A 15,001-nucleotide genomic window follows, 5' to 3' on the forward strand; every position below is an offset into this window, starting at 1 on the left:
AAAAGCTGAGGGCTTGGTGGGGGAGGGAGGGAGAATGGGGAATCTGGAAGCCAATAGTCTAGTAATTAACCCAATCCTTACAGATCATCAACTAAAAACACAAATGCCATTTTTACTATTCAAAACAGGATTAAGAATTACTGCGCTAAAGCAGGAATCCACAAATCTGGTACTCATAGGTCAAACTATAGTTAGTTTGATATCTCAGCTGCAATCGATGTAGTCAGGTCTTCAGAATTTCCACAAGGAATATGCATGCAGGAGATTGGCATGCCTTGCTTCCCTTTTATGCAAAAAGATCACATGCATACTCACTGAGGAAATCCTAAAAACCAGGCTAGTTTATGGCCTTTAAATATATTTGGATACCTTTGCTCTATAGAGTTGGGACACAGAATAGAACAAGCTCTTATTAAAAACAAATTCTTATTAAAGCTGTACATTTAATGTGTTAATGATACTACTAATGTGTTAAATGTTTAACGTTTTTTAAAAATTTTAATGCACATTAACGCAGATCCCCTTACCTCCTCAGATCCACTCTGCCACCGCGGTCCAATATATCCCCTCCTTCCCTCTGACGTTTCATAGGCTGCTAGCAGTGCTAGCAATTAAGGCAGAGCACTGCCGGTAGGCTAGCCGGCTCTACAGTCTTTAGAATCCCTGCTACACTGGAACAGGAAGTTACATCAGCTGAGATGAAGGTGCCCGTGAATGGCAGGGAAGGGAAGAGATGGAAACTAGACAGATTTGAAAAGGAGGAAGAAAAATGGAAGAATAATAGATCATGAAAGATGGATATAGAGTAGGAAGTAAAAAGGAGAAAAAAAAAGAAAGAGTGAATAGATAGGAGGCCCTGTAAATAGAGTTCAGAGCACAGGGAAGCAGAACTAGAGATGCGGAATAAGATGATTAGAAAGATAAAATCACCAAACAACAAAAGGTAAAATAAATGATTTTATATCTGCCAGATCTATGAAAAAATAACTGGTAGTAATAACAGAATGAGAGAGAAATGTGTCCCTTACCTGCTAATTTTCTTTCCTTTAGCTGCACCAGACTAGTTTTATAACTTGTGTGCAATATGCCTGCTTACCTACCAGCATGTGAAGACTGAGTGTACAGAATTGTGTTGTGCTTTAATAGGAGCTTATGCAGCTGAAACAATCCAGTTTTCATATTTCAAAGCAGAATGAAAAGAAGAAACAAGAAAATGTAACTTTCCTTCTGCCAAAAACAAAGAATAAGACCTCTTGCTGAACTTGAGAACTTAGAACTGAGAGTGAAGAAGATCATCTGAAAGGAAATAATTACTGGCAGGAATCTGGATTGGTCTGACACAACTAAAGGAAAGAAGATTAGCAGTTAAGAAACATATTTCTTCTTCCTTAGTGCCAGCACCAGACCAGTCCAGGCACTTGTGGGATGTAACATAGCTATCCTCAAGAAGAGAAAGAATACTTCATCCCTCCCATAATGAAGGAGGTCCCCAAAATGGCATCTTGACTGGTCATAACGTCCAAGTGATAATGCTTGGAAAGGGGTAGAGAGAACCAGTTTGCTGCCTTCCAAATATCTAAAGGGGAAATTGCATTATTCTCTGCCCATGATGAAGACATACTTTGGTGTTAGTTTGCAGATGTGATCTCTGTGGATTGTTTGTGTCTTTGTCTTATTATGTTTTTTATAATTTTATGTATGTAAATTATGTAAACCGTTTAGTGTTAAACAGTATAGAAAATCTTAAAATAAATAAATACTTTTAATAAAATATGTTTTTCAGCAACTCTGGAGGCTATTTACTCATCAAAATATAAGCTGAAGAGATCATTTCTTTCAACCCATGAGAAATAGTGGCTTTAGAAGCTTTTTTTAACAGAGGAGCCTTGTGTACTTGTTTTTGCGACCGCTCCGAGAGCTTTTCTTTTTTTACATTGATTGGCTGCTCAGAATAGTGCATATGCCCACAGTTCACAGTGTATTTCCAGCATTTGCAGTGACATCTAGTGGGCAGATCCACATATTATACCCCTGAGGCAGGCCTCCCCTTTGGAGGCCAAAACACAGACTGTGTCGGGTCGTTGGATACAGAACCTTTTGGACTTTTCATATGATTTTAAAGGTATTGCACTTTTATATGTATTATATTTTAAGTTGATTTGTATAAATAAAGAGTGTCTAATCCAGGTTGATGCAGGCTATCCCACTCCCCATTTGTTCTTTGGTATTTTAGAAGCTGCTTCACCAGGATTAAACTATCTGATTTATGAAAATCATTTGTAACATCTACATAATCACATTAAAGCTTATTTACCATCTAAGAAATGCAAGGAAGAATACTCAGAATCACAATGTGGTTTACTGTAATGCTTTATATTTAGGAATAGCAAAATGTAAAATTAAAGCATTATAGCGGCCTGGGTTTTAGTAGGCGGCAATCGTTTGATGCATGTAACACCTATTCTGAAGCAATTACATTGGTTGTCAGTGAAATGTAGGGTACAATATAAGGTTTTAATGATAATCCAACAGACTTTATATGAACAGCCAACAGAATATTTAAAAAAAGCATTAGCAGTGTATATGCCAAAGAGATCATTAAGGTCAGAGACAGCAATGCAATTGTTGATGGACTCAATACATTATGCATCAACAAGTCAGGCATCTTTCTCAATAGGAGGAACCAGATTGTGGAATTTATTGCCAGGAGAAGTACGTCTGTGTAAAAATGTTGAACAACTTAGGCGACTGCTTAGGAGTTTGCAAAGGAGTTTTATTGCTAAGCTAGGTTATTTATGTCAATGTAAAAATCTGAAGTGTGTTAGCTGATTGATTTTAACTTTTTTAGTTGGGAAGGATGTTTTATTGATAAGTTTGTGATAAAAGAAGATGTATTTTATCTGTTAATGCATATACTGTAGTTGCAATTGTTGTTTTTGTCGTGAATGCAATGTATATGTATAATTGTAGAATCTACTACTTGCCTTTTTAACTGAGTCTTGCGAGGAGACGCCAAGAAGAAGTCTGCAATGGAGCAGAAATATTCCAATTTGTAGCCTTCTTTGATTATATCTAGACCCCACTGGTCTGATGTTATCCAGGTCCATTCCTAAAGGATTTTGGATCAACAACCTCCTATAACTTCCTGTAAAGAATGGACTTAGCATTGGCTAATTCTTGAGGTGTCCTGGAGACAGAATCTCTGGGAACTTGTTCTCTTAATGATCTCCCACTGTGAAGATCCCTAAAAGGAGGGTTATCATGTCTGAAAACAGCCTCTCAGAGTAAAGTGAATGACCTGGTCTATAACATTTGACATCTCTGAACTTTAGTTAGATTGAAGAAAGTTTGGAAGAGTTTTTGGGCTTATCCTCAGTTTTATGAGGTTTAAATTATCCTAGATCTTTAATTATCATGTCCAGTTCTTCATCAAACATTAGTTTACTATTAAAGGGAAGCTTATTGAGATGAGTCTTAGAGGCTATATAAGATGATCTATTTCTTAACCAAAAAAAGCAAGGAGCAGTTTCTGAAAGAGCCATGCTTCTAGATAATACTCTAATCAGATCATAAACAGTATCAGCAAGATATGCTAGACCTGTCTCTAAGGTAGAACAAATCAAAAATGTCCTGAATTTGCTTTTGGTCAGTCTACTGCTGAATCCAGTAAAAACAAGCTCCTACTACGAAAGATGAACAAATGGAACCCTGAAGACCAAAAGCTTTAGTATGGATTCCACCTTACTACTACTATCACTCATTTCTATAGTACTATTAGACATATGCAGTCCTGCACACATTATATGCAGATATTTTCTCAGTCTCTACTGGGCTCACAAATCTAAGATTTTGTACCTGAGTTAACAGAGGGTTAAGTGTCTTGCCTAGGGTCACAGGAGCTGCAGTAGAAATTGAATCCAGTTCCCCAGGATCTCAGTCCCTGTGCTAACCATTAGGCTATACCCCCTGTAAATCCTTCAAGACAATGCTCTCTTCTATAGGAATAGTAGTTCTTTTGGTTACAACTGTTACTACAGGATCCACTTTTGGCTGATGAGCTCTTTCTTTTTTAGAAGGATCCAAGGGATACAACCAACTTTAAAGACCTGCATTCAGAAAATCACATTAAACTGAGATTAGGTCCAGAATTGCCTCATGGGAAGGCAAGGCCATACATAAGTGAATCACTTGGAGGAACTATAGTTTGAGAAGAAAAAAATATTGAGAGCTTCAAAAAATTTTGTTATTGCAGAGGAAGTTCTTATTTCTAAAATAAACAGAGAACTTTAGGGACATTTCCCTCCTCAGCTTGAATTTCATCTTCCAGTGTATCCTTAATAATAGAAGATCTAGAAGCATGTTCAGAAAACCCAGAGGAATTCTGAGTCAAAACTGTCATCTTTGTCAGGAAAAGAAGCATCAGGGCTGGAACAATACTGAGTCTGACTATGTTTTAATAAATAAACTTGATGAAGAGGCAAAATTAAATCTAGTGAAAAAACTGAAGCAATTCCTGCTAAAGAGGAGAAAACTGGAGCAAGACTTTACCTCTCTGGTGAAGAAACTGCAGGCTAACAAGAAACTGGAGTCAGCTGAGAAAGTGAAACCACTGCAGAGCATGCATTCAAAATGGCTACCATTCCCTTGGTTTGAGAAGGGGAAGCGTGAATAGGGTTATCAGACGTCCAGGAAAACCTGGACATGTCCTCTTTTTAGAGGACTGTCTGGGCGCCCAGAGAGATTTCCAAAAACCCACAGTTTGTCTGGGTTTTTGGAAGTTCTGAGTTCGTCTGGAAGCCTTTGTGCATGCGCAGTCATCACTGTGATGATGTCATACGCACATGTGCATACATGTGATATCATTGTGTTAACAGCCGCACATACGCAAAGGCTTCCAAATGCAGCCTTCGAGCTCGGGAAGGTTCATGTAGGGGTGGGGCTGGGGGGAGGAATGGGGCAGAGCCAGGTGTCCTCTTTTTTTCAAAGAGGAAATTTGGCAACCCTAAGCGTGAGGCACCTCAGAAAATTGAGAATCTTCAAGCCTATGAGAAAATTCCTAAAACTGGTCCAGGAATGATTTTCTCCCTATCTGCTGCTACAGTTTAAGTTGCTTACAGGAAGCACAAAAGCTTACAGGAAGTACATGACGCAACAGGCTTCACAGTGAGAGATCATTTAACAGTTTCTGCTGGAGCCACCATTAACAATAAAAGTGAGCAGCAAGGCAACAAAAAAACTAGGGGGGAGAGAGAGAGGTACACCAATCTATATTTCTTCCCCAATAGAGAGTATGCCAGAAAAAAAAGACAGAAGACTTACCCCAGCAGACTTCTTAACTCATAAGCCCCAGCTCTCCTAGCAAGTCAGCAGTAAATATCAGAAATGAGGAGGAGGAGGAGAGCTTCAGGAAGGGGGGTGGGAAAGTGACCTAACACCACTAGATAATTCCCAGAGAATTAAGAGGGCAGAAAAAACCATCCTCTATATCACTAGTACCAGTCACTAACCAGACCAGGAGCTATAAAGACATTCCAAATGGTTGCTGAAAAGAAGGATATCTACCACCTGCTGGAGATAGTAGAATACTGGATTTTTTTTTCTTCTGCAAGGGCTCCTATTTAAAGCACGGCACAATTCTGTATTCTCTATCTCCACCTGCTGGTAGAAGGGCATATTACTCACAAGTTCCTGGACTGGTCTAATGCTAGTGCTAAGGAACAGGAAAAAGAAACATTTTTCACAGTATAAAAATATGCTCTGTCTACTAAAACCAGCAACGGCAAAGAGAAAACTGCATGAAAATTTCCACTATCAATGGGTTGTGTTTATTCTATATGTTTTAGTATTCCCTCTAAAAGGGTAATCTTATAAAGCATATAATGCATTAACCACATTTTACCTGCAGAAAATAGCTATTATAAAATTGTGTAGGTAAATATACACATACAGGTAAACATAACAACAGCAACATGTCTAGTTTTACCAGGTTAATGCTTGGGCAGGGCTGGAACTGTGAGCAATATATGCATCCACATAGAGAATAATTCTATAAGCAGCCATTATGTAAATAACACTATTCTTGTCATTTACACACACAAATGACCTCTTATGGAATAATGATTAGCGAAAAGGTGTGCACCATGATATTTGACAACAGGTACTTTGCCAGGGAGTGTGTGAATGAGCAGAGTTTGAGCAGAGCATGGTACACATGTACCTTATGCAAATGAGAAATAACAGAAGATCACCAGGAGTGGCTAAAAATATTCTTTTATTACAATCACATAAAAAGACCCGATATGGCCATACTTCACCCTACAAATGGGCTGCACCAAGGGATTTTGGGTTCAAATCCAACACTGCTCCTTCTGACCCTGGGCAAGTCACTTAATCCCCCAGTGCCCCAGGTACATTAGATAGAGTATGAGCCTGCCAGGACAGATAGGGGAAAATGCTTGAGTACCTGAATAATTTGTAATCCGCATAGAATTGTAGGATGTACGGAATATAAATAATAAAAATTAAAAAAATAAATAACATACTTAAATATCTAATCTAATCGAATCCTTCATTTTCTATATTGCATCAATCCTACAAAAAAGGGCTCAATGTGGTTTACATTAAGACTTTGAACAGTAATTTAAAAATTTGTATGAATTATACTATTTAAAAAAAAACCTAATCCGAAATAGCAGAAAACAAGAAAGCCTTTAATCTTTTTCAAAAGATTTGATAGGTAAAGCATGACTGCAGACTGAGAGGTAATTCATTCCACAAAGTAGTAAATAGAAAAGTGCAAGAACGGAAAACTTGACTCCTTGCCTGAACACCTTTAAATGATGGAAGAGACAGCTTATAAGCAGCAGAAGATCTATGGCCACTTTGTCATGGCAGACCTAATATATAACTGAGTCACCTAATTGTCCATAAAATATTTTAGAAACTAGACAGGCACATTTGAACTTGACTCATGACAGAAAAGGAAGCCAATGTAGTGATCTCAAGAGGAGCGTGACAAGTTCAAAATTTATTTTTGTTAAAAAAATCAGTCAAGCTGCAGTATCCTGTATCAGTTGTAGACATTTTAAATTACTTTTACTAATTCTACAATAAACTTAATTACAACTGAGCTAATATAGTCGACTGAACAATCGTGGCAGAATGATGTTGATAAAATAGAGCTCTAACTAGATTATTTATCTGTTGCCAAAAAAATAATGTAGAATCTAGTGTAATACCCAATATTCTTGATGATTTTTCAATACACAAGGCTTCTCCAGAGTCTAAAAAATAATATTAGGCAATCAGGCCTTAACCACAATTTACCCCCTCTTCTACAAAGCCACGCTAGCGGCTGCTGCGTGGCAACAGCCCCGAAGCACTTTACACTTCCCCCTCCCCATTCGCGGTTCCTGCACTCGCGGTTTCATATAATCGCAATTTTTTTCTGGGGAGGGGGAAAATAAAAAAAACAGTCTTCATGTAAAAAAAAATCCATCTTTTTTTCCTCCCTGCCACCTTCCCGGCCTTACCTGGTGGTCTAGAGGGCTTTCGGGGAAGGAACGATCTTCCTACGCTCCTGCCCCGTGCAGATCGCCATGAGGAAATGGCTGCTGGGAGTTCCCGTAGTCTCTCGAGACTACGTTAGGAACTCCCTACAGCCATTTCCTGATGGCGATCTGCACGGGGCAGGAGCGTAGGAAGATCGCTCCTGCCCTGAAAGCCCTCTAGACCACCAGGTAAGGCCAGGAAGGCGGCAGGGAGGTGGGGGTGGGTCAGAGCCGATAATCGTGGTTTTTCGGCATTCGCAGTCCGGCTCTGCCCGTATCCCCTGCGAATGACAAGGGAGAAGTGTATATCGCTATGGGTTTCGGAGCCATTAATGCAGGGCAGCCACTAGTGTAGCTTTGTAGAAGTGGGGGTTAGTCTTCACAGTGTTTAACTTCATTATGGTCAAAGTTGACCACTGTAACAATATGGTAAGAACATAAGAATAGCCTTACTGTGTCAGACCAATGGTCCATGAAGCCCTGTAGCCTGTTCTTACAATGGTCAATCCAGGTCACTAGTACCTTGCCAAAACCCAAGGAATAGCAATATTCCATGCTACCGATCCAGGGCAAGCAGTGGCTTCCCCCATGCCTTTTTCGATAACTGACTATGGACTTTTCCTCCAGGAACTTGTCCAAAACTTTCTTAAAATCAGCTACACTATCCGCTCTTACCACAACCTCTGGTAATATAAGAACAAATATTAAAGGCAAAGCTATTTAAATCTGGACTAACTTCTTGTAGTACAAAAATATTATCTGCATATGTAAAAAAGAAATTCAGCTGGATCTAAAGAGAGAACACAGGGCTCCTTATATGAAGCCGCGTTAGCAGTTTTAGCACACACAGCTTTTTAGTGCACGCTAAACCTGCGCTACGCGGCTAGAACTAATGCCAGCTCAATGCTGCCATTATTGTCTAGCGCAGCCAGCAGTTTAGCAAACGCTATTACGTGGACTAAATCGCTAATGTAGCTTCGTAAAAGGAGCCCTTAATGATGTCATATAAACACTGAAAAGGATGGGGAACAGTGGAGATCCCTGGGGCACAGCACAGGCAGAAAACCAGTTTGTACCACATAAGATCTTAAAGATATTTTTTGGTAGGGCGAAACATAGCCACATCAGGTCTTTTGCTGCAATTTTAATAAAACGACATTCTTATCCAATCCTGGTGATCTGCTGTTTTTCTACATTTCTGGACAATTTACAGATTGTTCGTTCTGTAAATTATATACACAAGTAAATTCTAACATTATCTCCCCTCTTCCATTAAGCTCAATAGTGGGGGCTGACGCATTAAATACTCCGACACCCATTATGATTGAATGGGTGTCAGAACATTTGCCACACTGTACTCGTTCTCACAGCTTAGTACAAAGGGCCTACATTTATGCAAGTACATGCTAACATCTAAGTGAGGACATTTACACCAGCTATAGGACTGGTATAATCAATCACACCTTAATGTACTCATGTTTTCAGCATCTTGTACTAGTATTCTATAAAAGAAAAAGTAGGCATTTATTTATTAGTTATTTTAAAAATGTACTGTATATACCACCTAAAAATCTAGGCAGTTTACAATCAACTTATACAACAATTAAAAAATTCTTTACAGAATAGGCTTAAATAAGGCACTATAACCAGCAATTTAGTGGGCATGCTGTTAAAGAATGACTCTTATAGATTACATGTACATAAATTGTGTCTGCCTTGGAGCATATATAACTATGTGAGAAACTGTGTGTGCTATTGGGGGTTTACCATTCCTCAAGAAAAAGCTTTGATGAGCTTTTCTCATGGGGTTGGTATTTTCAAGTCCTTGTGTTGGTGATTTTGTTAGGACCTTTACAAAAACAGGCAGAAAATGTGTGTATTTTGGACCTTTTTTCCCTTTTTTAAGGCACCCTGTTATATAATTATCTCCCCAAAGGTTAATTTTCTAACAAGATTTACTACTTGCCTGTTTCTTCTCTAAAAAAAACAACAACAACCAGGAGAGGCTGAAGATCTTGGACAGGGGCCATCTTTGGATGTTAATATTCCTGCCATATCGGAAGAATCAATCTTTGGTGTCTTTAGTTTTTGAACAAAATAGGAACTCTATAATGAAGCAATACTCTAGACATTCACAGGTACTATTTTATGGCCATAAAGTGTGGATCTATCCTGATGTTCTGAAAGTTATACAGAAGAAAAAAGCTTTTTTGGCTATGTGTCAGGAAGTGAAAAATCTGGGTGCTACCTTTCTCCTTGCTTATCCCTATAAATGCAGAATCAGATATGCTCAGACTAAATATGTTTTTTATGCACTGGAACAACTGCAGGCCTTTCTGTATTTAAAAGAGTTAATGTGAAACTCATTTCATCTATTTGCAAATAGTAAAGGCTGAAGGGATTTAGCTTGCTAATTTTTTTGTTGAAATGTTACCTTTATTTTCTCCTCTTATGTTAGGCCTTAGCCCCTCAATGACGATTGTGGTCTAAGGAAGATTGAAATATTCAAGTGTTTATTGATTCTTGTAAATTTTTCTTTCCGAGTTGTCTGTTCAAGAGTAATCTTGTAAAAATATATAAATTTAATAAACATTTTTTTTTAGAAAAGGTTACTTTTCCAGCTGCCTACATGGCTGCAAAGTCTGCAGATACCTTCTACACACAAATTGTGCGCCAATTCTCATGGTGACTCTGTACTTTCTTTTTGGAAATTTCCTGAGGAAAAAAGTGCCCAGAGATATTTGCAACTATATGCATTCTTTCTCCAGTATATAAACTGTTGCAGTCCTTGGCCTCAGTAACTCCTCTCAGTGCAAGTGCAAATGAAATTACAAGTGTTATACAATAATGCACATAATTTCACCTGCATACAGGGTGAGCAATTTTCAAACAAAACAATTCTATGGGTAAAACAGTGTCTCATTCATCAAAATGGCTTTGAAAATTGCCCTCAAAATTTGCAGAATAGGTTTCAGGCTAATCAATGGCTACCAATTATTACACATGCATTTTATTTCAATGGACATACTGACTGTTACTCCATAAAACTGGCTTACTGATTTTGTGTGCTCTGGTCGAGGTGCAATAACAGGTGGAGGCTCATCCTCATCGTCGTCTTCTTCCTCTTCTTCATCTTCTTCTTCTGAAACTGGGGGGGCTAAAGGAGGCTCTGATGCAGTTTTTGTGCTCTGTGGAGGAGGGGGTATTCTGATGAATAGATGTTCATGGTTTCTTTTAAAGGGCATGCCAACAAAATTTAAAGCAAGGGCTAAAGCAGGGGATCAACTTGAAATTCCTTTGCCGTTGCAATTTATTTATTTATTTATTGCATTTGATACAGTACAATTGGTCAATAAGACATCTATGAAGTTTACAGCGTAAAACAATCTATGCAGGTTGCAGAACCCAAAAGGGAAGAGAACAAACACCACCTATTGAAATTAAAAAAAAAATTCCAAGAAAGGTGGGTTAATGCTAATGACTTCAGATAACCAATAATTTCTAACACCTCCCAGGTGAAAATAATTTTGCAAACACACATCAATTTAACAGAATGGAAGGGGGAGAAAGAACTTTAAAATGCCCATTTCCTACTCTGAAAGGCTAGAGAAACTGTCATTGTGTGGCATCAAGCATTGACCCATCTGTTTTGGGATATTCAATACCTTTTATTAGACCAGCAAGAAAGTGGTTGTAACGAGGGCGTCAGAATTGTGGGAGCCACGGGTGCCATGGCATCCCTCCAAATCATCCCACACCCCCTACTACTGCTGCTGCTATTTCAGCAGCTGAAAACCAAAAATAAAGTGATGTCAAAAGGGGGTGGGGCCGACAGCCACAATGATGACTAGAGTGGCCCCGCGATGCCTTTATCTTCATTTTGCCACTACCAGAGAGAGGGGGAGAGGCAAGCTGGATGGAAGGGGGAGGGAGTGGATCAGGCAATAAATGAAAAGGGGAGAGAGGCCGTTAGGCACTAGATGGAAGAGGGAGAGAGAGAAGGATCAGGCGCTGGATGGAAGGGGGAGAGAGAGAAGGGTCAGGTGCTGGATGGAAGGGAGGGAAGAGGGAGGAGAATATGCTGGATGGGGGGGGAGAGGGGGCAGAAGCTGGGTAGAGGGGGAAAAGAGGAGAAGAAGCAGACATTGGATGGAAGGGGAAGGGTAAAGTGTAATGAGATTTGATATACTGTCTTTCTGAGGGTCTTAAAGTGGTTTATAGAGCCACACAGTAGTAATATGGGGATTATGCGTTAATGGACGATTAGGCTTTTACCTTTGGCAGTGGTGCGGTAAGGGTGAGCAGACTGCCCTGGGTACCATCTCAGTGGTAGCACTGGCACCTCTCCGCCATCCCCCTCCCACGCTCGTGCCCTCCCTTCCCCCCAATACCTATTTAAAATCTTCTCCAGTGCGAGCAACTACTCTAGCCTGTTGCTCACACAGGCCTGGCTCCCTCTGAAATCGCTTCCGGGTTGTGGGGCCAGGAAGTGACATCAGAGGGAAAGCCAGCGCGAGCAGCAGGCAGAGAAGCTGCTCACGATGGCAAAGATTTAGAGGTAAGGTGGTGAGAAAGGACGGCATGAATGTGGCGTGGGGCGGAGAGGAGGGCACAGGAGGAGGATTGGCGCAGAAGGAGCAGGGGGCAGAGAGGAGGGTGCAGAGGGGTGCTACTGCCCTAGACGCCTCCCACCCTCACTAAACCACTGACCTTTGGTAATCTTCTTTCTATTAATCCATGGAGGAGTCTGTACGAGAGGTGTTCAATCTGTATCTGCGAACCGGGTCTTGCAAAAAGCCACAAGCATTATTTTAGGCTCCTCCCACATAGCAGAGGAACACAGAGCCCCCTATAGGAGTCCAAAAGCAATCAAACATCACTGGAACAAAGCATATACAGAAGGGAAAATGGGGAACTTCCCTGCAAACATTACACTATTTTGTTCTGCTCTGCAACATATAAGAGAACAATTAATAAGCAGGAAACATGAAAATCATAAACGAACATGGCAGCAATAAGAACCAGAGCCCAAACTCAAAATTAGCCAGAGGCTAAGATATGTACTCACTTATGCAGAATGATTCCCCACAGGGCCTATCACCTGGTTGGAAGATACTTAGGCCTGAAAATGAGAAACTCCAAGGCAAAAAATGTAGGCGATACAGAAAGAATCAGACCAGCCAGAGGGCAGGCCGTACAGATTCCTTTGTGGATTAACAGAAAGAAGATTACCAAAGATAAGAACCTAATCTTCTATTCTGTTACATTCACTCCAGAGGTTGCATGAGAAGTGACAAACCAAAATAATGGCAACATCTAGGCTGGGACAAAAGAGCCTGCCCATAAAACTGAGGCCCAAAAGGTGGCATCAGACCAAGCCACCACTTCCACTCTGTAATACCTCATGAAGATAAGAAGGGAAGACCAAGTAGCCACTCTACAAATCTCAGCCAGATGAACTACTCAAGACTCCACCCATGAAACTGCGACACCCCTGATCAAGTGAGTTTTGAGAGAAACTGGCAGCTGCTTACCACAGGTGATGTAAGTCGATGAAATGGCCATGCGAATCCTGGATGCCGGCCTACTCTGCCTGGATTGACTAGTAAGGACAAACAGATGGCCAGAAAGACGGAATTCATTTGTCCTTTCTATGTAGTGTCTAGTTTCATGTCTAGTTTCTGTAAGATCTTATCCTTCTGCTCCGACCCCTTGGGACGAAAGGCAGGCAGATGAACTTTCTGGTTGACATGGAAATCCAAAATCACTTTTGGAAGAAAGGACAGAACTGTCAACATGATCAAGAGAAAGGGCTCTCTACAAGAGAGAGCTTGCAGTTCAGAAATATGCCTTGCTGAAACAATCACCACGAGGAACACTGTCTTGACCACAAGGTCCAGAAGAGATGCATCCTTAAGTGGCTTAAACCTTCAGCAAGTCCCTTCAGCACATTTAAATTCCACATAGGAAAAGGCTGTTGCAAGGGAGGCTGCAAGAGAAGGGGCCCCCTTGAGAAATATGGTCACATCTGGGTGACCCGTAAGCAAACTGGAACCACTGAGCGCTCTAAAACAGGAAAGGTCTGCCACCTGAATCTTGAGGGAAGCCACCACCAGGCCTTTTTTCAGACCAGCCTGCAGGAATGCTAAGACCACCGGAATGGGAGTAAGCAATGGCTCCACCTGGTCTCTGGCACACTACTGCTGGAAAGCCATAGTAGAGGGCTTCTTGAACTTGAAAAGAATGGAAATAACTATGTTGGAGTAGTCCCTTTGAATCAAGGCCTTGAGCTCAAGAGCCATGCCATAAGACAAAGCACTGGGGGTTAATCCATAGGAACCAATCCCTGACTGAGAAGGTCATGATGAAGAGGGAGCCTGAGGCTCTTGTCCCACTGAAGAAGGATGAGAACTGCATATCACAGATGGCGATGCCAATCCGGGGCCATTAGGATCACCGGGGTCTGGATGAATCGTGATCCTGCAGATGACTCGACCCACCATGGGCCAAGGCGGAAAGACATAAAGGAGTCACTGGGTTGGCCAGGGCTGAACTAATTCATCGTTACCTTGGTTTACTGGCTCTGATCTTTGACTGAAGAAGCCCTTGACTTTCGAGTTCCTGGCTGAAGCCATCAAGTCTGTCGTTGGCCCGCCAAAATGATGCACAATGAGCCGGAATGCCCGCTGAGAGAGACTACTTTCCCGGGTTCAGTGCTTCATGACTGAGAAAGTCTGCCTGTATATTTTCTATTCCAGCCATGTGCACTGTGGAGAGAGCCTGAAGGTGCCCCCCTGCCAAGTTACATACACCACTACAGTGGCGTTGTTGGAAAACACCCTTAATATTTGTCCTTCCATGGTATGTTGTAGAACTCTCAATGCCAGCCATATGGCTTGAAGCTCTAGACGGTTGATCAACCAACCCATTTGATGTGGAATCCATCAGCCCTGAATGGAATGGTCTCTGCAATGAGCTCTCCAGCCAGAAAGAGTAGTGTCGGTCATGAGTGTCATCCACTCCGTGATTTGAAGGGGCATGCTCTTCAACAGGGCCTCTTCCTGAATCCACCAGCTCGGTGTGCTTGTGTTTCATGCTGTTGCCAAAAACAGGTACTGGGCAGGATTTTCTGGTCAATTCTCGACCTGGAAGGGAGCAAAACCCAAAGCTCCCATCCCCTCCTCATGCATGCTGCAGCAGATGTTCCACTGCTGGCAATCTGGCACAATCAACACATGAATTCAGATGATCTGTGTCAAAGGAGTCAATCTCTATTGATTTTTTACAAAATTGAAAGGTTTTGAGACAAAAAAAAGACATTGAACAAAAGATCGCTGAAAATCCAAGATTACCACCACCAGAATAATTTACACCACAAACAGCCCATAGAAACTAATAGGAAAAAAACCCCCAAAACTCTGAAATAAGGGTTTTGGGCATGGGGGACCTGA

General features: G+C 41.0%; 1 protein-coding gene across 4 annotated transcripts in view; it reads right to left on the reverse strand.

The window, feature by feature from the left end:
• Window positions 1-15,001, reverse strand: part of LOC117360684 (serine/threonine-protein kinase PAK 3) — a 174,780-nt gene that overhangs the window by 52,800 nt on the left and 106,979 nt on the right. For all 4 annotated transcript variants that reach the window (XM_033944878.1, XM_033944876.1, XM_033944877.1 and 1 more), the window contains one exon: window positions 10,607-10,738. In XM_033944878.1, coding sequence (XP_033800769.1) covers window positions 10,607-10,738 — 132 coding nt within the window. The remainder of the gene's footprint in view (window positions 1-10,606; window positions 10,739-15,001) is intronic.

Source organism: Geotrypetes seraphini, chromosome 5 (genome assembly GCF_902459505.1).
Source record: "Geotrypetes seraphini chromosome 5, aGeoSer1.1, whole genome shotgun sequence".
NCBI classification, from domain to species: domain Eukaryota; kingdom Metazoa; phylum Chordata; class Amphibia; order Gymnophiona; family Dermophiidae; genus Geotrypetes; species Geotrypetes seraphini.